Here is a 23,074-nt window from a genome sequence, read left to right on the forward strand (position 1 = left end):
GGCTGGCACCAGCAAAACATGCTTAGAGATCCTAAAACTCGTGAAAAGGGCACATCTCACTGAGGAAATGTCTGTCACCAGCCAACGACTGGTAAAAACACCCTCACCTGAGCTTAGGACAGGGACTTCCTTGGCTGAATGAAATCACTCATTGATCACATGATCATTCATCATGTGGGGGAATGGGGGTTGCTGACGAAGGGTGGACTCCCCTGGAAAAAGGCAGGTGTGGTACATTTGGGAAAACAAGGACTGAGAAGTCCCAAGGAGGGTGCTCTTCACCAGCGGCAGCTGGTGGGGTGATGCAGTGACCTTCTCTCCTCCAGGGAGTTGTGAGGTTTGGGGACCTCACGTCAGTACAGAAAACATCAGTGATAAAGGCAATGAAGAATGCTGGTGAGGACCATCCTCAAAGTGGTTGGCATTGCTACCACTTAGTAAGCGCCTGCTGTCGCCAGCCACCACATACCGACCTCCAGTAAGGCCTGAGCTCCCACATGGACCTGACAGCCCCCTAAGGCTATCGGCTAATCTACCCTCCCAACAACCCAGTAGATATTTATCAGCCCATTCTCCAGATAAGGAAACTGAGACACTTCCTCAGTTTCTTGCGCAGGGGCATGGCTAGTAAGTGCCAGAGCTGTGACGTGAGGCTCCTCTTTAGTTTGCTCTTAAACCCTATATTCAGTCTACCCTTTAAAAATATCCCACTGATAATTGAGCTTGGATTGTTGGATTCTGAATCTAAAGTGCAAACCATTATTCCCCGGAACCGCCCACAGGATTCATGTTCTCTGATCTTCTGCTATGTTGACGATGTTGTTATTAACCCCATTCACAGATAAGTCGGTGTAGCACATTAACAGCTCACGGGGGCTGTGCCGAGGCTCCTGAGTCAGGGGTTCTGACTTTGAACTCCTGGTTCACCTCTTGCCGCCCAGACTGAGTCAGGGTTACAGAATGGTCGCTGGCCATGGTGCTGACAGCAGTCTGGAGACACCCAGTGTCAGAACCCAGCGCTTTTGTAACAAGAGGGAGAAGGGAGAGTTTGGGGGAGGGGATAGTCAGGAGAACCTAGAGGAGGAGCCAGAGCAGTGTGGAGAAGGGGAATCTGGAGGTGTTTGGACAGCAGTCATTCTGCAGACCCCCATTGCTCAGGCAGGTAGCTGTGCAGTACACCTGTGGAATGCCAGCCTGACTGGGAGAGGAAGCAGGATCAGTTACCAGTTGACCTTCAGTGCCCCTGGGCTCAGGGCCACGTGGGCTTAGAGACAGTTCCCCTGTGCCAGTTTGGCCCCCTCTCAGGAGGCCTCAGGTGACCTGGGGTCTGTCTTGAGCCACAGCTAGGCTGGTTCATCGGTTCAGTATTCTCACATTACAGCCCCACATTGAGCAAATGCAGATTTCCAAGCAGAGAATGAGCCAAAACCCTCCACTCCCTCTACCCGAGCACCTGAGAGTGGTGTCCTTGAGCCGGCGTCTGCAGAGGGCAGGCCTGAGCGTGGGGAGGCACCATCCCAGCCCCCGCGGCCCTCCATGGTGCAGAGACACACAGCAGACCTGCAGCCGCTCCCAACTGAAGGACCTGCAGAGCCCTCTGTGCGAGGTGGATCTAATTAAGGTCTGACATCATTTCAAATTGAATCCTTTTATTAAACATTTATCTTCAAATTCCAGAGTGTCACAACAGCACATTGTTTTTAAGTGACAGAAGCACAAACAGTGTCTGCCTTCCGCAACAGTCACCAAAGGGCTGTTCTAGCAGCTGAGCTTGGGTCAGAGCCCAGCAGGGCAGGTCTCTCTGATGCACTCTCTTCCCCTTGGGGTGACAGGGTGGGGGGCAGGGGCAGGGGCAGGTGCAGGGGCTCCCTCCCAAGAGCTTACTTCCACTTCTTCCGTGCAAATGCAAATCCCTGATGCACAACCAACTCCACCTCCTCCCTCCTGACCAGGTCCTGGCTGGGCTGTCTGTGCCAGCTGTAAGTTCTCTCAGTAATTTTCCTCCTCCCTCAAGAAGCCCTTTCCTCCCAGGGATGGTGGAAACAGAAGGCAGCCTGGCTGCCTCACCAACTCCCCTCTGAGAACAGGGTAGCTTTTGGGGGTCAGGGCTCACTGAGTCCACACCCCTGGCATCTCCTACACACCACACCTCCACACTAAGAAAATTCCAGAGCAAAGACTGACTTCCTCACCCTAGCGCATTGTCTGGCACGGAAGTTTGCCAATGTCTTTTTAATCAATTTACCAGTAGTTAAACCAAATGTTGCCCTCTGCTCTTTAGTTTCAAGAACTCCCACTGAGCTTTCCCCAAAGGCAGTCATGTTCTGGGAGCTGATTCCTGCCCATTAGACTCATGAGGGACCCAAGTTTTCATCCTACACGTGACTTGGAGGTAGGCTCCCCTCTCCTGGGGAAAGGGACAGTTTTGGACAGTCACAACTCTCAGAGGGAGCAGGCTTTCCCTCTGCCACTATGACATGCCCAGGTCTTCTTAAGCAAAATAATTCATATTAGATAACGTGTCCTGAGAGGGCTCAGCTTTCACTAAGACTTCAGCCAGCATATTAGCATAGTTAGCCCTCACAAGACCCTGTGAAATAGGTAGGTAGCAGGTTACCCCACCGACAGTCAGGTGACACAGACAGGGAGGCTAAGCCCTTGCCCAAAGCAACACACCCAGACAGCGTCGGACAGACAGCGTCCGTCCTGAGCTTCTGTCAAAAACAGTCCCTGCTATGTATGAACTCAGCTTCTACCCTTTGGGCTAAGTGAAGTTGGTGGGGCTTTTTACGCCTTTGGCCTCTTCGGCTGTCACCTGCGACCTTGATCTTGTTAACTAGAGGGCGCGTGGGCGCCAGGCACGTGGGCCTGACGATGACGCCTGAGTGTGAGCGAGTGGGCATGTGCAACCGTGGGGAGGGATTAAAGGACGGTGCCCCCCAGGGACGGGGGCTCAAGTTGCCGTCTCCCTGCTGGCTGGTTTCCCTGTGCACCATCACAGCCTGTGACAACGATGTCGAGGGCTGCAAAGTTCCTCAAACCGCTAGAACCAAAGGGGACCAGCCTGGGGCGGTCAAAACCTAACATGTAGGAGCTGCTAGTTCCTCACCTTTAGAATGGGCTTGTTAACAGAACCCAGCCAAGGGGTTGATGTGTAAGTGAATCAGTAAGTAAAGACCTCTAAAGGACAGCCACCGGGAGAGGGTTTGTTGAACTTTGGGGAATCTCCTGTGCCCCAATAAGGGAGCAGCATGTACAGTCCAACCCCTGTTCAGACCCCAATTAGGACAGTGATGCACACACTTGTGACGCCTGAAATGACAATGCAGCAAGGAGCGCCTTCGCGAGGCAGCCTGGGGCTCACCGCCATATGAGTGAGCTTGGAGGTAAAAGCAGAGTTGAAGGGGAGCACAGAGCTGAGCTGCAGGGCAGGGAGAGCTCCTTCACTTCCAGTTTCCAGGCTGAGCACCCCAACACCTACGCCAGCCCCTGGCTGTCCCAGAAACACCCTCTTTTGCATGCACCAGTGGCAGCCTCCCTGTGCTGGAAATCCTGGCCGCGAGGAGCACACTGACTCTCGCCCAGGCGCCCACTGGACAGCTCCCTCTGCAGAAACGGGGGCATTGCTCTGGGTAGAGAAGAGGGGAGAGGATTCTGCTGGGAGGGGACTGTGTGACAAAGGTGAGGTGCAGGGAGAAGACCCGCTTTCCTGAGACAGCGTAGCTGACAGAGAAGGGTCCGGACAGCTGGAAAAGCCTGGGTCCAGCTGGAATTATCTGGATGTGAGCCCCTGACCTCTTCTGAGGCAGCAACGTTTGGCTCGGAAGAGAGTGTGGTTAGGCCGCATCCCCCGCCCGCTGGGTCCCTTACGTGACTGTTTCCACCCACGTGGGCTGTGGTTTAGGTGGCCCCTGACCACGCTGGCCTGGATCTCTGCCATGGAGCCATCGGCCTCCGCAGAGGAAATTAACCAAAGGGGTTTAGGGAAACGGGTGGTCAGAAAATTAGACTGGATTTCGCAAAGCCGGTGGCGTTCTCTCGTTCTAAGGAGAACAGGGAAACGGCGTCCCCGTGCCCGGTGACAGCATCAGGGCACAGGTCCTGGGGTCGGGCCTGCTCTGTGCCCGGAGTGAGCGGCACTCCCTGGAGACGCCCTCCTGCGTGCCACGGAGTCCAGCACCTTCTGCACCTCGTCTTGTTCATTTCTACAACAAACCTCCCCTGTCATGCAACGGGAAAGACCGAAGCTTAAAAAGGGAAATGACTGGCCCAAGATCACTCAGCGGGTGTGTTTTAGGGCAGTCGTCTAACAGGTGGAGAACGTGGATATGGAGGAGAGTCGTGACTGGCCCTGTCTCACTCACTCACTCAAGGACTCTGCACCCCGGCACAGGATTTTGCAATTGACCAAGTGCATTTATGAAGTCTCATTTTATCTATTCAGTGACACCATCGGGAAGCAGGACTGGCCGGGTTTCATTAGACCTCAATTGACTTCACATTCATCCACTTGTCGCTGTCTCCACTGACCACCACACCGCCCCCCAACCCTGCCTGAGCCACCTCCCCCTCAGGTCCAGGCCAGAGACCCTGTTGGCTTTCACTGGACTCACGGCTGCCAGTCTCGTCCCTCCTGTCCTCTCCACACCAGGGTCATGAATCCAAAGCACAAAGCTCGTCAGATTAACGGTGGGTCCCACAGCTCCTAAAGTCATATCGACGCATTAGACCCTGAATAATCTGACGGTGGCTACCACCTCTCCCACACACACACACTCAGCCCAGCCATTGCTGGTCAAACAGATTACACCCTCATCTCAGGCCCCCTCTTCCCTCTCTGGTTAACCCTCGAGCTCCTCCCAAGCACCTCCCAGCCCCCCCTTCATCTGCCTATTCCTATGTATCCTCCAGGACCCACCTGAGCTAGGGCTTCTTCCAGAAAGCCTTCCTGACATGCCACCCCCCAGACTGAGCCTGCGCCCTCCCATTAACCTCTGCCACCATGCTCCTCTGTGACAACATGCAGGGGGCCTAGAACCCCAGCCTGGATCCCAGGCAGCCCCTCCACTTCCTGGCAGGGACCCTTAGATGCATTCCTTCACTCCTCTGTGCGTCCATTCCCTCACCCTGAAAGTAGAGAACATAATCCAAGGGTTTGCGAGGATTGAGGGGAGAATGCTGAGCCCTGCGCTTGGCTCCTGGCACCTATCTGACCCAGAGTCACCTACCTGAGTCAGATAGTGAATCCTCAGTCCCCGTGCCTCCTAGCTCCATTCCTGGGGAGCCCCCAGCCACCCCCTCTCGCCCCTTCTCAGGGCCCAGTTCAACCGCCAAAGCTATCAGGAGGTCAGTGAAGATTTTCAGACTCGCTAAAGTGCTGGATGAACGGGAAAGTGAGTGCTTTGCCCGGGGTCACTGGATGGACCGAGGGCAGAGCAAGGGCTCCCCGCTGCTGGCACAGCTGCTTTCCTCCGCACACGGTCTCTCAGGGCGAACGCAGAGCCATCGGCACCTCATCGTCCGTCATCTGCCAGCTCATGGGCTCCGGGCTGACAGTCACGCTGCTGGCTCCCAGCAACTCAGGCCCCCGTGCCGCCCTGGCTGACCCCTCTCTGGAGCTCTCTCCACACCGTGGCCTGTAGTCACCAGTCCCTTGACCAGTCTGGAAGCTTCTGGAGAGCTGGTGTGTGCCCACCTGTGGCCCCACAGGCACCCAGCAGGAGGCGGCAGCCCGGACCCAGCCCCTGCTCCGTGCCAGCCAGGGGTGTGCCACGTCCTCTCCCTGCAGAGCTTCCTGCCATTCTCATGCCTCTCTGAGCTAGGTCTCATGGCCTCCCCACTTTGCAGACGAGAAGGCGGGTTCAGAGAGCTCCGGTACTCTAACTGGGCTACAAACTCAGGGGCGCCTGCAGGCTCAGGCTGCTGCTGGTAGGGCCCTGAGCTGAATGGACGTATCTCTGGAAGGGTAACTGGTGTTCCTTCGTGGCCGACGACCGCACCAACAGTCTGCTTCATAGACTGTCTTCGGTGGGTTCTGTAGCTATGCGGAGGCCCGGGGATCATCAGGAACAGCCTCTCGGTCTCACGGGGGTGGAAAGTGGATCTGAGGTTTTCCTCAGTCACAGAAGGGTGTAGAGGAGAACAGTAGAAGTGAGCATTTTTGTGCTCACCACTAGGTGAAGACAAGGGCTTCCAGGACACCGAAGTCACCACGAGCCCTCCCTCAGCACCCCTGGCCTCCCTCAGGGCAGACCAGCACTCTCTCGGGGTGGTGAGCTCCTCCCAAGCACCTCTGCGTGGCGTGGCGTCAGGGCGTCACCTTGTCCAGGGGCGCCTCTGAATGACCTATAGTCGAGCTGTACATGTTTCTCACTTGATTGAAGTGGAATTATTCCAGAAGTGGAATTATTCCAGGTATATTTTTCTGCAGCACCATCGTTCTTGAGAATTATGTTCGTGGAATTCGCCTGTGTTACGCGTGTAGCTGCAATCCAATTGTTTTCATTTCTGCGTCCTAGTCCATCATGACACTCCATTATTATACTCCAAGATGTTAGCTTCTTTCCCACAGCAGACGTGTGGATGGGTGCCAGTGTTTTGCGTGACCAGCAGTGTTGTTGTGGATTTTCGTAGGTCTCCTTCAGCATCCTTGCAAAGGCTTCTCCAAGGCGAATTGCTAAAAAAAAAAAAAAAAAAATTGCTGGACAGTAGTTCTTTACCTATTTGGGAATATTGTCACATAGGCTCTTCTCAGAGAGGTGCAAAAGGGCCTGTGCCCCAGGGGTTCTGACAGTCAGCATAATGCCCATCTGTTTAGGAGAACGGAAGTGTGTAGGACACGCAGACACACACTGACTCATTCATTTATCCATTTGTTCAATAAGCGTTAGTCATGTAGCCAGTATCATTCATTATAAGACACCATCGATGTAATAACGGTATTTCAAGAGGAAAGAGACACGCTGCTGGAAATTAATCCGTCGGCTATGAGACACAGCCCGATTCTAGAAACCCTGAAGCCTGCTTGGGAGCAACTTAGAATCAAGGGGCTGTAATATACTAGGGGAACTCTAAGGGGCATTCTGCTCATGGAACTCAGTCTCACAGCTGTTCCCAAGCAAGGATATCAGAACAGAGAATAGGATCAAACAGATCCAAAGTGATCAAAACTTCGCTGCACAAGGATTTCCGAAGCATCAACACCAGCGGGAATTTGCACGAAGTGCAGTCCCAGCCCAACATGGTCCCCAGGGGCTGCTCACGTATAGCGCTGCACAGAAGAGCAGGAAAGGGAGAGCGATCAAGGGAGTCTCCCTGAGAGAGACAGCGTTTGGAAAAGGAAGAGGAGGACGGAAAGGGGGAAGAGTGTGGGGAGGACGAGAAGCAGGGAGAAAGGAAGGAGAGGGAGGGAGGTGGAGGAAAAGGAAGCGAAGGGAGAGCACCCTCCCCCAGCGCTGCCTTAGGTCAGGAGCCACACTGGAGGCCTCACTTCCGTCACCCCATTGAGCCTCAGAACCACTTCCTGGGACAAGGGTTAGCAGCCAAGGAAACTGAGGCAGCGAGGCACATTGTTCCAGATCACACAGCTGATAGCTAGCGAGCAGGCTCAGAAGCCAGACCTTCACGAGCTGGGAGCCCACCTCTTGCCCTGCATCAAATGGAAGGAGTTAAAGTAGCGGTGGAGGCAGACGAGAATGAGACCAGGAGGCAACTGCAGCTTGCACCAGCAGGTTGCTGCGCTCTGCACAAGCTGGAAGGGCGGAGCCAGGGACAGGGGAAGGAGGCAGAGAGGGCGGGAGAGAGGGGAGAAGAGTTGTCTTAGCCTGCTCTGACTCTCCAGACCCCCTGCCTTTTAATGGCCAGGACCTAGCACATAGTAGGCGTTCAGAACTCTCCAGTGAATGAATGAATGAATGAATGAATGAATGAATGAATGAATGAGCAAACGGGCATACGCATGGCCACCTGCATAGCTGTTGCTTCGAACCCCCGAGCACCAGCTGGCGCCAGTGCTGTGCTGGGTTCCCCAGGGACCAGCCAGGCATGGCCCATCTGCCAGAGGGCTGCTGAAACCCTGCTGTCGGGGAGGGCCCTGCCAGCAAAGCAGAAAGCCAGGAGCAGGGAAGGTTCAAAACCTAGAGAAAGCGGCTCCCACCAAACCCTTCATTTGCTTCACTTAAAAAATTACTTAGCCGCCCTCCTCCCGGCCACAGCCGGTGCCATCCCTGCGCCCGCCTGGCGCCCTCGCGGTTCTTTCAGCTTCTCATGACTATGTGGAAAATAAAACAGCGCCTGTTCAGCCCCTAATGACCAGGTTTATGAAGAGCTTATTGTATCTCAAAGAAATGAGACAGCAGTTGGTGTTGTGAGGTATTAATGTGCTTTTTACAAAGCTGACGAAACCACCTTTTAAACTACTTAATACCTGCAAGCTGAAATTTCCAGTTTGAAATGGTAAATCCCTGCAGAGGCTCAGCCCTGGGCCTCCACTCGGGGCCCTGAGCCGTGAGGGCCTCGCCACGCCTCCGGCTGGGGGCTCAGTAGAGATTCTATGGTGTTGGGGCGCTGGGTTGAAGTCCCTTGTGGAGAGTCTCCCCTACATCCTCTTCCTCCAAACACTCAAAGCCAACACTTGTGAGGGGCATGGGCACTCCTTGCTCAGTGCCACCTGGCTCCTGGTCCACCCAGTTCTCTAAACAGGACCAGGCTCTTTGTAACTTCCAGTCCCGCTTCAGACGTGGTGCCGTGGCCCCAGGAGCCCCCTCGCCCGATTCCCGGGTGCTGGCTGGTCAAGGCTTACCCCAGCTCTCGGGCAGAGAAGGAGCGCCTCGATGTGTGGTGTCTGCCCATTCCTCTGGCGCAAACACTCCCCCCAGGCTAATCTTACGCCACAGACATGAGCTGGGCCAAGACGCCAACCCTCAGCTCCTGGGACCTGCACAAGCCAGCCCAAGTACACCAGAGCCCCCCAGAGCTGCTAGGGGGTGTCTCTGACCCCCGAGACAGGGTGCCCCCTGCGTGCCCAGCCTGCCCCAGACTTAGCTGCTGCTAAGGTGAGACCTTAGAGCTCAGGTCTCACCCCACCGCTTCCTTGTCTAGGAGCGTGGCTGCGTGTGCACCCAGCGCTCCTTCTCCCCTCTCTGTCAACCCAGCCGCTGCCTCGGCGAAGCCCTGTGTCTCCGCACACGCAGCCTGGGTACGCACCCCGTCTGTGCTCCCAGACACGCTCTGCTTTGTCACAACACAGATCCCACAGCATCTGCTTCCTGTCTCCCACCCTAGACTGCACATTCCGTGGGGACAGAAAATATTTTCCCCCTTCGTCCTCAGCAGGTTGCACACAAGCAGGCCTGGCATACCGTGGGTGCCACCTAAGTGTCAGCAGACCGGCTCTACCCCTACAAGGTCTTGCCCATCCCTCTGATAGAACACGTGAGACAGTGCATGCTAGAAAATGCTGTGCTTTCTCTGTTCCCCCGACTTTGAACCTCTGAAGGGCAAGCACAAGTTACATTTCCCCCACCATCCTAGTGCCAGGCACTCCTCAGTCTCCGGCCTGGGGGAAGACCCTACCTAAGAATGAAGCCAACTGAAAGGAAAGCCAGAGAGGGGGAGAGGCCCAGTTTCTGAGCACCTGGATCCCTCTGTGCCTGAAGCCACCCAGCCCCAGACTGGACTGACAGCACACTCAGGCTCTGCTGCTCCTGTCCCCCAGGGAAGGACCGGGGTTGGGAAAGGTCATCCCGTGACCAGCACCGAGAGGAGATGGACGGACTATTGTGCCAAGAAACAGCTCCCTGGTTAAGAGACGGAATGGGTTTCTATAGGTTTGTGGAGCCAGGCTGAGAACAAAGGAGTTAAATTTTACTGGCAGAAAAGCAGGTGAGAGGCAAAGAAAACATAAACTCTCCTGGTTCCCTGACAGTCGCAGGTCGGAGAGGTGATGCGCGCCGGAGGCGGCGCCAGGGTTCTGAGGGGCAGAGCTTGAGGGGCTGGACTGAGGCCCCAGCCCCTCTCTCCCTTTCCCAAGGTGGAGGGTAACCTGTGCCTCCATCCTACAGCTCTGCCAGCCCAGACATGGCCCAGGCACAGCTGGCTCTGCAGGGGGTGGCAAGGGCCCAAGAGAAGCAAAACTCCTCCCCCTCCCCCAGGGCCTGGCTCTACTCACACCCTGCCCATGACAGCACTACCTCTGAGTTCCTGCCTCCTGCCCCCCCAGGGCCTGGCTCTACTCACACCCTGCCCGTGACAGCACTACCTCTGAGTTCCTGCCTCCTGCCCCCCCAGGGCCTGGCTCTACTCACACCCTGCCCGTGACAGCACTACCTCTGAGTTCCAGCCTCCCGCACTCTGCTCCCCACCCACCAGGCCCCATGTCGTGGCTGAGGGCCGGGGCTATGCCCCAGGAAGTCCTCCATCTGCACAGTGTGGGCAGGCAGGGAGACAACTCCCTGCTCCCTAAGCAACTTGAACTCTAATGGGTGTGTGGGCAGCACTGGCGAGGCCCCTCGTCAACTCCTGGTCCAGAAGGCCATCAGCTAGGGCCGACGAGCCTCACCATCTCTAAAATCTAAGCAATGACTGGGAGCTTATTAGCATCAGATGAATCACTCGCAACTTTTAACTCCTAGGCAGTTTCCTAACACGCACTCAGTGGAGACCAAAAGCAACAATGAACATTTCCTTCTGTTGATCAGTTTGCAGGGCGCCTGCCACTGCCAAATCATCTGAATGGCACCCTTGTCCCTGCCACCTGAGCCACCCAGTGCAGGCTCTTATGTTGCCAGGAACCTCTCCTCTCCGTCCCAGCCTTTTACGTCCACCCTCTGACTCACCCGGCCCACCCTCCTGCACCCTCTGTGAGTTTCCCTCTGAGCTCCCACCGGTCTTGGACTCCCTGGGCTTCCAAGCATTGACCCCACCCATTTCCCTGCCCCTTCTCTTAGCGGAGAGTGCCATCACCTCCACAGTCATGCCGCCCTCCCTTCTCACACCCATCTCGAGACCCGTCGCGGTAAAGCCGACTCTCCGGCGGGCTTGCACACGGTCCTAGATGCGGCCGGAGAAACCACAGACCCTCAAGAGCTTTGGCCACCAGTACACACAGCTCATGCTGCATGCTGGTCTGTCCTGTCTCCGACTCCTCTCCAACCTCTCCTGTGCTTCCTCACTCTCCGTCGATGATTCTGCTTCCCACTTTGTGGACAACACAGAAGCAGCCAGAAGCTCACACCACATCTGCCCAGCCCTGTACCAGGCCTCACTGTGCTGCTTCCCCCCATCACACTGGACACACGCCATCCACCCTTGCACTGGCCCCCTGGACCTCATCCCTCACATGGCACCTGCATTGCCCCCTCCTCGCTAGGGGTCCTTGGGTCTCCCTGCTCTACTGGAATATTCCCTCCAGCATCATTCATGCCTTAACACCTGCCCCTCACAAAGCAGCCAACAGAGCTGTAGACACCCCATGGCACGGTGCGGGGAGCGGGGGACGTTGCTGAAAGACAACGGATGGTGAGCCAGGCAGTCAGACAGTGTGTGCAAAGGTCCTGTGGTAGGAGAGCACATTGCAGAAGGCAGGCAGAGCTGGCATATCCGCAGAGAGGAAGTGAGCAGGAGGTGAGGCCAGACAGAAGTCAGGTTGGGTCCTGTTAAAGATGTTGCACTTTTTCCTAAGAGCACTGGGAAGCTATTGAGTGTTCAGATTTGAGGTGAGTTGATCAGATGAGCATTTGCAATGGGTTGCGGTGGTTCCTCTGTCCAGAGGGGTGAGAGTGATCAGAAAATGACCAGTGCTGAGACTGCGGCAGTCACAAGAGAGGCAGCGGTGGGGGCCTGGTGGTGGGCCCGCTGTCCATGGAGAGAACTTGACCCACCTGAAGGATTCTGGGAGCTGGGACGTCAGGACGGCGTGCCCCAAGGCGGACGGGGGTCGGGATGGTGGACGTCAGGACGGGGTGCCCCAAGGCGGACGGGGGTCGGGATGGTGGCTGGACTTCATGGGGGAGTGGTGCAGAAACAACCCCACCCCCTTGGGCGAGCGAGTGGGTGCCTCCAGAGGCCCAGATTTGAGGGAGCGCTCATCAGCCCCGGCCTGGAGGGCAGCTGGGGCCCCACGGGAGAGGGCGGAGCTGCTGACTGTTTCCCGCTCTCACCAGGCCTCTCTGGAGCCCTCCTGGGCCAGGCACTGTGCTGGGAGCCAAGTCCAAGCACAGGCAGGGCCCAGGCCCGCGCCCCAGGAGGAGCAGGCGTGGCCTGGGTGCCCCAAGAGCTGGGGCCCTTCAAGGAGGCGTGGGGCACCACCCAGTGGCCCTGGTGGGGCCTGACTCTCCCCCCAATTTACTAGGCACTGGGGCACCAGCGCTGCTCCGAGCCCCCCCACCCTGCACTCTCTTTATAAAGCAGCCTGGCACCAAGTAGGAGCTGACGAAATACTTGTCAGATTGAATTGAGAGCAAATGAAAGTGCTTTGCAAATACACTGATTTGTGATTTTAACAATAGGGAGGATATTTTATTCACTTGGCAGCTGGCACAGAGACTTCGCAGGAGACAAGTGGGGGGAGGGGACAACTTGGGGGAGGGGCCTCCCATTAATGAGTGAAAGGCCTGAGGCAGGTGTGCTTGCAGACACCAGAGAAGGGGGACACAGGGTGGGCTGCGGAGCAGGAGAACTAGCTGAGGACGCCCAGAGATTTGCTCTCTGGACCATTCTGACTGAAACCTGGCGAAGCCTCGGTGACTTGCCAGAGTCCAGCCATGCTCTGGGGAATAGCTTCTCCGCAGAAGGGAAGGCAGTGAGTTTAATGCAGAGACGGTGAATGGCAGGGGGAGGGGTGCCGTCCACCATCTCTTTGTAACATGTAGTCTATAATAATAGCTGGAACTACCCAAAATACTCACAGTTACATAAGCACCCTGTATCCTCCACAGCCAGCTCTATATAATAATGTCTTAAAATTCCTAAATAATATCTAGAGAACACAATAAAGCCTAGTCATGGCCTCTATAAGAAAATTAATTGCTAACACCTATGGAAGGCTGTATTAATTAGGTTATATGAGCAACCATCAAGAAAAATCCCAAATGTCAGGGCTGACTGGGTCAAAGATCATTTTTTCTCTCCCAAAAATGCCCCCAATCACTCTTACTAATGTGTACTTTATATCCCGAGACAATCTGCAGAGGAGGAATTCCTGTGATCTCCACCTTCAGGTGAGGAAAGGGGGCACCCCAGCAAACAGGGGCACCCCAGCAAGCAGAGGCAGCCCAGCAGCCCAGCTGGGGACCTGGGCCACCTCTGGGCGCAGAGGCGACTGTTCATTCATCCTGAGGGGGCCAGTGGCTCTTGCTGTCCTCTGCTGGTGTTGGGCCCGGTTGCGTGAACAAAACAGAAAACTCTGGGCTGGCAAGAAGGAGACATGACTGTAAAGGCCAGGATCACATGTGAAGCTTGCACTCAGCGTTCACTTAGTCTTAGTGGTATGGGGGTGGGGTGCTGTGGCCTTAGGCTTGAGGCTAAGGTTCTCCTCTCAGCATCACCAAGGAAATGGTTAATTAGAATCAGGAGGCCTCGGGGAAGCCAGAGGCTATCACATCCTGGTCACAGTGCTCACCCGGGTCATTTTGCCTCCCTGAGTCTTGTTTTTAGCGTCTGTGAGGTGGAGATCATGTTTGTCGCTCTCACCAGCCTGGAGTAGAGCTAAAACAGTCAAATTCAAGAGCCTGGCCTGGGGCCCAGTCCTTGGCGGGATGTTCAGGGCGTGGGGGGCTGGGCACAGTGAATTCCTGCTGCTGCAGATGGGAAAGTGCTTTGCAAGCTCAGCCAAAGGCTGGGTGTTTGTCAGCACCGGCCTGGGGTCGGCCTCAAAAGCGAGGGGCATGCAGGCCACACCCAGCCCAGCAAAGACCCAGGGGCCCTGCACTGACCACGCTCCTCAGCCTCCTCCCTGGCCATTCCCAACCCCGAATCCAGCCTCAGATGGCCGATCAGCTTCCGCCAATGCTGTGAAGCCTCATGAGGAGGGAGGGCTGGTTCTGAAGTCATGGAGCTCAGATCCTCTCCACAGCACCACTGGGGGGCGGGGTGGGGGCAGTGGAATCAGCAGGCAGATGTCCAAACAAAGTGATACCTTCCTCCAAACCCCAGCGAGAGGGCTGAGCCAGCTGCAGAAAAGCCAGAAGTCAGAACGAGACTGGTGGCCTGAGCCCCCAAAACGATGTCTCATGTGCATCTTCTCCCTTGTTTTTCAGGGAACTTCAAAGGTCTGTGCAAGCAAATCGATCACTTCCCAGAGGATGCAGATTACGAAGCTGACACAGCAGAATATTTCCTCCGTGAGTGCATGTGATTTCTTAGCTGCCTCCCAGTGGGGGTCCTGCCCTTCCATCCTTCAGAGTGCCGTCCAGAGGCCCCTGCCACAGCAGAGGGCAGGAACCTCCCTTTTTGACTCCTATCTGGAGGCCAAGCCTGACACATGCTGTTCCCACTTCCTGCAACTCCCTTCCCACTCCTCTTGTCTGCAAACTCCTCCCCGTCTCAGCTAAAATATTGCCTCCTTCTGGAAGTCCTCCATGGGGCTTCCCATAGAGCCCAGCACTCTTATTGCACTGTGGGATCCTTGTCTGTTTGAACCATTTCCTGTTAATCCTGCCAACTGCCCCACGCTAGACTCTCGTTCCCGTTAGATTCTGGCCCAGTACTTGGCACATGACAAGTACTCAGTAAATATTTCCCAAATAACAGAAGACCCAGGCGGTTCCAGACAGGGCCTTCTACTGAGACAATAAATGGGATTTTCTTCTCCCCCCACCAGTCAAGTGAAAGTTAAATCCTGATGTAAGAGCTGCGATCTTAAACCCACCTGAGACATGTTATCAAGAGAAAGCATTTTGAGGTCCAAAGAAAATTTCTCAAGAGTCAGCAAAAACTAACACGGGTAAAATGTTCCCTGAGAAAGGGATTTCCAGGAGAGGTCCCCAAGGGCCCTTGACACCAGGGACAGCAAAGCCAGCGCCAGGGGAAGTGGCTGGAGGCCCTGTTTGAAGCCCTCAGGCGGCTCTGCCAGGGGTGCTCTCCCCCTGGAGGGCCCCCTCTGCTCCCCGATGCCCATCCCAGCTCCAGCGAGGTGGGCCCTGACCCTTGCTCCCCTCCCCCAGCATCACCCTCACAGCACTTTGGTGAAAACAGTAGCCGGCCACTTTGCCATCTGGACCGGCCCTGTCTCTTTCAATAATGATTCCTCACATCAAACCCCGTGTTCAGGTCAGCCTGAAATCTGGGTGTCGTCGAAAAGCCCAGAGAACATGAAGTCAGCCAGGCAGCTGGGAAAAGAAAGGAAGAGAACATGATGCAATTTATAGACATGTTTTTTTAAAGGGGGAAAAATATCTCTCGATGTTCATCATTTCCTTTCATGAGTTTCCGCAAGACGCCGCCCTTAAGTGGGATTCCTACAGGGCCATTTTTGCCATTGCCCTCTGCTGCGTCTGGAGCTCTTGAAAGAGCCTGGCGTTGGCGTGAAGGCGGCTGGGGCACCTTGTGTGTGGGGGCCTGGGCTCAGAGCTGGAGGCCAAGATGAAGGATGGAGCCCCGGGGTGGGGGCCCCCCCCCAGAGCGTGCCTGGCAGGGGGGGCTCTCAGAGGAATGGAGGAATGTGGCCAGGGATGGCGCCTCGCAGAGAGGAGGACAGCTGATCCCAGCAGGGGCCAGGCTGTGGAGCACAGGGAAGGTGTCCCACTTTACCCGCTAGAGGGCAAGTGGCCGAGGCAGGGGACCAGTCGCCTAGATCAGATCCTGGAATATACAGCAAGCACTCAGTAAATGCTGCCATTAAATAAAAGGAAGATGAAGGATTCTTCAGAGGCTCTTCCTGCCTACTCCACACCTCCATGCCCTTATTTTCTTAGTGAGGCATCACTGACATAAAACATGCTCTAATATTTGTATACATTGTGACATGATCACAATAAGCACACCTAACACTCAGAATTACAGATTCTTTTTCTTCGGCACATTCAAGATCTGTTCGCAACTTTCTCCAGATCCTTATTTTCTGGTTCCTTGTTTTTGGTGCGCATTGGAGTCCCTGGCAAAAGATTTGACCTTATATCAGACTTCAAAGATTTGATTTGAGTTGGTGCTCCAACTATATTATTTGAGCATTTATAATAGCAGTCAGCAAACAACTTCTGTAAAGACTCAACTAGTCAATATCTGAAGCTTTGGGGGTTACGTGGTCCCTGTGCTAGCTGCCCCCCCCCCCCATCAGCCTCAGACAGCACCCAAGCAAGGGACAGTGGCTGGGCTTCAATCAGACTTGACTTTCCTTATAAAAGCAAACACCAGGTGGCCTGTTCCAGGGTTTGCTGACCTTTGATCTATAACATGCTTATCTCAGGCTAGGCAACAAAGGTAATTTTTTAAAACTGGAAGATGTGAGTTCCCTTTTAGGTTCTGACCTGGTTTAATAGTGAATAGGAGATGGACAGGGCTGGAAAGGGAGCAGGCGGGGCCGGGACGGGAGTAGGCGGGGCTGGGGCGGGAGTGGGAGGGGCCTCTCGAGGTGGCCTGAGTCAGCGCCCAGACCAGGTGTGTTAAATTCAACCCCAAAGGGCACCTGCCTGTGAGAGGCCATAAAGGGGAGTCCTAATGGGTGAGAGCGTAGCCCCCAACCCAGACTGGAGGACGGTCTCCCTGGGGAGGGTGGCGACAAAGCAGCGGCTCTAGAACCTGCATCACTAGCTCTCCCCTTCATTCACTAAGGATGCATCCCCAGCGCTCCAAGACCCACTGTGGGTGCAGCGGCAGGAGGGGCCCGAGGAGGGACCCAAAGGTGAACAAAACAAAACAAAACAGTCGGTGCCTTTGTGAAGGTCAGTGCAGGGGAGGAAGCAGGCAGCCGGCAGGTGCCGAGCAACCCGGAGAGGGTTCCAGAGCAGGGGGAGCAGAGGGAGAGCCCCGGGAGGGCAGGGGAGTGGGTATTGTTTAGATACAGGAAATGGGACACGGGGGTTTCAGGGAAGCAGGGAGCCCCGGAGAGAACGGCAGGAGCAGAGGCCGGGGCAGCGGGAAGGGGCTTGAGGGTGCGAGGCAGGCAGGAGCGGCAGGCAGCGCTCCATCCAGCCGGCTCCGGAGTCCCGAGCTGCGCAGGCGCAGGGAGGACTTGGGTTCCCACTCCTCTGCCCACGAGCAGGAGCAGGCACCCCCTGGGACGTCAGCTCTGTGGCCTTCCCACGGGAGGGCAGGCGGGGGCAGGGCAGAGCACAGAGGGTGAAACAGGAGGCAGGGTGGCCAACTGGGGGCCTGGGGGCCCGAGATCCTGTTAGCTGTGGTGTGGTGAGAACGGGGATTTGGGAGCCTGGCGCACTGCAGAGTGTGGCCAGGGGATGGGGCGTGGGCACCGGACAGGACCTGTTGGGTTTCCAGAGGACTAAGAGGAGGCCTGGGGTCCAGGGCAAATCCAAGAGGGTAGAAAGGAATTCAGCGAGATACCAGACGCGTGTGCCAGACCAGCCTCCCTCTGAGGGTGCGTGCTCTGCCTGCCTCAGAGTTGGGGTGGCGGAGGGCAGAGCAGGCCCCAGAGAGGCAGCTGGAGCACCCACTGGTGCAAGGTCAGGGCACCGGCCGCCAGCTCCGCTGGCCTTAAGGCCGGAGCGGCCCTGAACAGCCCTGCCTCCCCGTGCCTCAGCGCAGGCACAGCCCCCGCGCTTCCAGAAGTGTCCAGCGTGGGGCTGCAGACAGCTGCAGCAAACCTCTGAGAAGACTCTCTTGGGCCGGAGCACCGACAGCTGCAGCGTGAGGGCTGCAGACAGCTGCAGCAAACCTCTGAGAAGACTCTCTTGGGCCGGAGCACCCTGGTAGGAGGAAGCCATGCGGATGGTGCTGCCCAGGGCACCGGTCCTCCCGGCATCAGCAGACTTGAGTCCAGTTGCGAGCACAGCCTCTGGTCTGCCTGGTGCCTTAGTGCCCCGGTCAGTCTCCCTGGCTGAAAAGTGGGGGAGTCACCGTGAGAACAGAGGTGATGCAGTGGGCCAGGGTCTGAAACACCCACTCTTCGCCCCTGACCCCAGGCACCCCTCCTTCCCCCATCTGCATATATGACATCAAGTAGGAAGACCGTCTGGCAGCAGATTATATTTAAAAAGTACATTTTAACAATAATTACATTATATATTATATGTATCTATTCTACATAACATTTACCGATATTACACTCATATATAAGTTAGACATTTCCTCCGTGATATATACGCCTCTCTGAGAATTCACACACATTTTATTCATTCATTCGGCACACACTTCATATTTACTTGGTCGTACGCATTATCACGTGCGGGGCACTGCTGTAGGTGCTGACGATTGCAGTGCGAACAAAAAAGAGCAAATCTGTGCTCTAATGGAAGGAGACAGACATTACACAAAGAAATAAGCAAACAGAAAACATCTTACGTGATCCTAGGTGCTCTGGTGAAATGCAGCAGCGGGAGGGAGCAGAGAGGAATGGTGGAGACCACCTGGTTTACATAAGATGGCCAGGGAGGGCTCCCCAAAGGAGGTAACACTCGGAGTGTGATGGTTCCCCAAAAAATACCAGCTTCTATGACTGTGGCCAGAGTTCCGCATTGGGGATAGGACCGGAGTGGGAAGATGCAGGAGAAATGTCCAGGCTGCTGGCGCTCTGTCACCCTGAGAGCCCCGGCCCGGCAGGGCGGCCGCTGGGGAGGTGGCTCTGAGTTCTTCCTCCCAGAAAACCAGCGGCATGAGCTGGGTGGACACAGCCCAGGCCTTGTCCCCATCATCACCTGCCTGGGCACTTTTCTAAGCCCAAACCCGGGAAGAGCTACACAAAAGTTGTCCCCCAAGATGAACCACCCAGCAGGGCACATGCCCGCAGCCCCTCAAGCCTCCTATGAAGTCCACGAAACAAAGGCAGCATCTTCCTTCCCTTGCAAGGGTGAGCGACACACACATCCACAGTCTTCCCAGAGCCCCTGGTCTGCAGCCCTCTCCGGGTGCCGAGGACAGGACGGGCCAGACCCACCAGCTGCCTAGCGTCCGGTTTGTGCCCCGGGGCTGAGTCTGCCGGCCTCTGCTTGCAGTGCCTGGTCTTCATGTCCGAGTTTCTGTTTGGATGTGTCTGCTCATGCGCCTATGGGCCTCAGCACAGCGTATATCTGCCTGCCTGTCTGTGTTGTGTCGTAATAGGGAGACAGAGTTGGTATTTTCCAGCTGTCCCAGTTTGAGATTTCCTGGGGGCGGGGAGGGGGGAAATTTAATATCCACTGCCAGGCATTAAGCACCTACTCGGTGCTGAAGTCCTAATTCCACCCATAGCCCAGGACTAGGAAGGGTAAGGCTGACCCCACTCTATAGTCTGGGGCCAGGGGTGACGGGCCCAGGGCTGCTGTCCCTGACACTCTGTCCAGGGACAAGGGAGAGGCTGGTGTGCCCAGATCACACCCACATATGCCAGTGTTCAACATCAGTGCCTTGCTCTGTCCATCACTCTCTCTAGAAGTGGACAGATGAGGAAGAGAGAGAGGACGGGGCAAGATCTATCTCCCTGCTCCCAGGGGAGATCACCCCAGATTACGCGTGCACTAGGAGCCGACCCTTCCCAAAGAGTCTGACCAAGATCAACACTGGGCAAAAGAAGAGTTCCCTGGGGCAGCGAAAGAAAGGATGGAGGTGGGAGGGGGTTTGGGTGTGTGTACATCACTGGCCCAGTAGGAAGCTGGAGGGTATAATGATGCACTTACTGCCTGGTCCCACCCTGGCTCTGCCACTTCCCAGTTAAGCTCCCAGGCCTGGGTTCCCTCACTGTGGGGCATAAGGCCTATGTGAGTGGCACAGGTCAGGCTAGAGAGCAGAAAGCACTTGGCAGGCATTAGGCTTCCCAGTGAGCAGGGAAGGGAGAGAAGGCTTTAGTTTGCAGCAGGCTTGTCAGAGAGGGCCTCACTGGGAAGAAGGCCCGAGGAGGTCAGGCAGCGTGGCTGGTGCTGCAGACAGCCTGGAAGGGCATTCCAGGCAGAGGGAACAGCCAGTGCAAAGTGTATTGGGGACAGCCAGTATGTCACGTGGTTAGGCAGCGGTCATGAGCATTGGGCAGAGAGCCAGGCCCAGACAGGACTTGTGGGCCTCAGCTTTCCTCTGCAATGGACCTCGGGAAGGTTCTGAGCAGAGGAGAGGGGAGGACTGACATCCACTCCATTGGTACCACTGCTTCTTCAGGGGAACTCACCTTGGGCCTGAGCTGGAGCAGGGAGACCAGGAGGGGAAGAGGTGCTTAGAGCAGGTGGACGTGGAGGGTGAGGCTGAGAACGGCCTACCTGATTCCATATTGGAGGCAGGATTTACTGACAGCCTGGGCTGGGGGTGAGAGGACTCCCAAGCCACAAGCTTGGCTGGGATTTGCCTGGACAGTGCAGCCTCCTACGGCCAGAACAGAGGCTGGACTGGGCTATGGAAAGCCGCTCTGTTTTCTCTGTTAGGGCTTCTTCTTCCCCACTAGACCATGAATAGCATGAGGACACAGACAGAGGAACTGCAGGGAGAGCGTTCCTGTGCCGCTCACCCCCACCCCTAGCACAGGGCCTGTCCTGGTCAACCCGGGAGATATTTGCTGAGAGGATAAATGAGGATCCGTCCTTGGGAGGGCACCTGGCACATCCCCCCTTCTTCCCAGAGTGAGGCCAGAGGTGGATATTGAGCCTCAATATCCACAGATCCAAGCCCACCTTAACTTCCTCAGGCAGCCCCCTGCCCTCCCCATCCCCAGCTCGTCCCACCAAGAAGCTGGGAACGTCCCAACTACTGAGGATGAGAGGTGCAGGGCAACTGAGTGCTGAGGTCTCACTTGGGCTTTGAGCTCCAGGTGAGCTTTGGTGACCTTGGGGGGCAAGTTACACAGCTTCTCTGAGCCGCATGAAAACCATCCAATTCTTGGGGAGCTCTGAGGCTACAGTGAGGCAAGGGCTAGGGTGGTGCCTTCTTGGGGCTCCCTGGGGGCCCAAGTCTCCCAAAATGCAAAGGAGGGAGATAATAACTTTGCCTAAAGAAGCCATGGAAGGCTTCATGGAGGAAGTGACTGTGAGCTGGGTTTTGATAGGTGGATACAAGCTTGCTGAGTCAAAAAGGACCGGAAAGACATTCAAGGAAGAAAGCTCAGTATATTAGGTCAGATGCATACAACAACGCATCACGGGAAGTTTGTGGTGACTGGACAAGATGATCTGGAGGCTTGAGAGGTGGAGGTGGGCGGAGAGGAAGTCACACAGGCCCTGTGGGTCTGCTGGGGCTTGGGCCTTGAGGCAGAGGGGAGGCCCTGAGGGGCTGTTAGCTGGGCAGTGGCTCGTTCCCACGCCCTCCCTCCCTGTGTTGCTAAGCAACCACCCCATTCCTGAGGGAAGCTCCTGCTCCTGTGTTCTTCCACCTCACGGCCACACCATTCTCTCTCTCCTTGACTGTGCTCCACAGGGGCTGTGAGGGCCTCAAGCATCTTCCCAATCCTAAGTGTGATTCTGCTTTTCATGGGTGGACTCTGCATTGCAGCCAGCGAGTTCTACAAGACCCGACACAACATCATCCTGAGTGCCGGCATCTTCTTTGTATCTGCAGGTAATAGCCGCTAAGGGGCAGGGAGAGGCTGAGGATCTGACAGGAGGTTGGGGGGGCCTCCAGACCCCACACCAGGCGTGTGGCAGGGAAGACAGGTTGGCTGGGGCTCCACTCACCAACACCTGAACCCCCATGGGGTCCCCGGCCCGCGGCCCATTTCCTTCCACCTCTCGCAGAAGGGCCCGACCCAGGAGCCCCCCGGGGGCTCAGGATGCCCTAGCTTGGCCCCGCCCCTCTCGTCCCGCCCAGGTGGGAGACAGGCCCCAAAACCGCAATGTGCAGCCGGTGACACGATGGGTCCCGGCGGCTTTGGAGGCCAGAAAAAGAAAAGGGGCTGAGGCGAGAATGACAGAGGCTCAGGGCGCACTGACGTGCCCACCCTTCACCGCCCCCCTCCCCAAAGAGTCAGGCCGCTCTTGATCCCCATTTCACAGAGCCGGAAACTGAGACTAAAGGCACCTTGCCACAGGCCTTGACCTCCAAGTGCCAGTCTCGGCCCTCCAGCGTGCTGGCTCCAAGCCCCGTCAGCCTTGAGCAAGCAACTTAGCCCTGTGCTGCATCTTAGCGTCATCTCACTCGTGGGAAAGGGGCTGGGCAGCGTAAATGCGCCATGCAAGACTGTTCTTGCAGTTACCCCGCGAGAGGGGCCCCTCCTCGGCTTCTCCATCTTCTCCGTGAGCTCGTCCCTCTCTGGCCCTCTCCCAGTGGCAGGGTAAACCCCAAGGGTGCGTCTGTCACTTCGCAAGCCCAGGGAAGCCCCTGGCCTTCCCGCCGGGAGCCCGCCCGGCCCCACAGCCTCGCGGACACTAACCCTGTCCCCCCACCCCCGACCCCCTCCCGCGCCCCTCGCCCCTCCCTGTGCCCACAGGTCTGAGCAACATCATCGGCATCATAGTGTATATATCAGCCAACGCCGGAGACCCCGCCAAGAGCGACTCCAAAAAGAACAGCTACTCGTACGGCTGGTCCTTCTACTTCGGGGCCCTGTCCTTCATCATCGCCGAGATGGTCGGGGTGCTGGCGGTGCACATGTTTATCGACCGGCACAAACAGCTGCGGGCCACCGCCCGCGCCACGGACTACCTCCAGGCCTCCGCCATCACCCGCATCCCCAGCTACCGCTACCGCTACCAGCGCCGCAGCCGCTCCAGCTCCCGCTCCACCGAGCCCTCACACTCCAGGGACGCCTCCCCCGTGGGCATCAAGGGCTTCAACACCCTGCCGTCCACGGAGATCTCCATGTACACGCTCAGCAGGGAGCCCCTGAAGGCCGCTACCACGCCCACCGCCACCTACAACTCGGACAGGGATAACAGCTTCCTCCAAGTTCACAACTGTATCCAGAAGGAGAACAAAGACTCTCTCCACTCCAACACAGCCAACCGCCGGACCACCCCTGTATGAAGCCCCGCCCGGGCCCCGCCAGCCAGCGCGCTGGGCACCGCCGGGCCTG

General features: G+C 56.5%; 1 protein-coding gene across 1 annotated transcript in view; it reads left to right on the plus strand.

Annotated features, from left to right (window-relative positions):
- CACNG2 (calcium channel, voltage-dependent, gamma subunit 2) overlaps positions 1–23,047 on the plus strand; it is a 100,231-nt gene extending 77,184 nt beyond the window's left edge. Inside the window, exons 2-4 of the mRNA XM_004675691.1 lie at positions 14,256–14,339; positions 21,481–21,621; positions 22,490–23,047. Of these exons, the coding sequence (XP_004675748.1) occupies positions 14,256–14,339; positions 21,481–21,621; positions 22,490–23,025 (761 nt within the window). The 3' untranslated portion in view covers positions 23,026–23,047. The remainder of the gene's footprint in view (positions 1–14,255; positions 14,340–21,480; positions 21,622–22,489) is intronic.
- The last annotated feature ends 27 nt before the right edge of the window (positions 23,048–23,074 follow it).

The sequence above is a fragment of the Condylura cristata genome, unplaced genomic scaffold (genome assembly GCF_000260355.1).
Source record: "Condylura cristata isolate star-nosed mole 26May11 unplaced genomic scaffold, ConCri1.0 scaffold00004, whole genome shotgun sequence".
Taxonomy (NCBI): domain Eukaryota; kingdom Metazoa; phylum Chordata; class Mammalia; order Eulipotyphla; family Talpidae; genus Condylura; species Condylura cristata.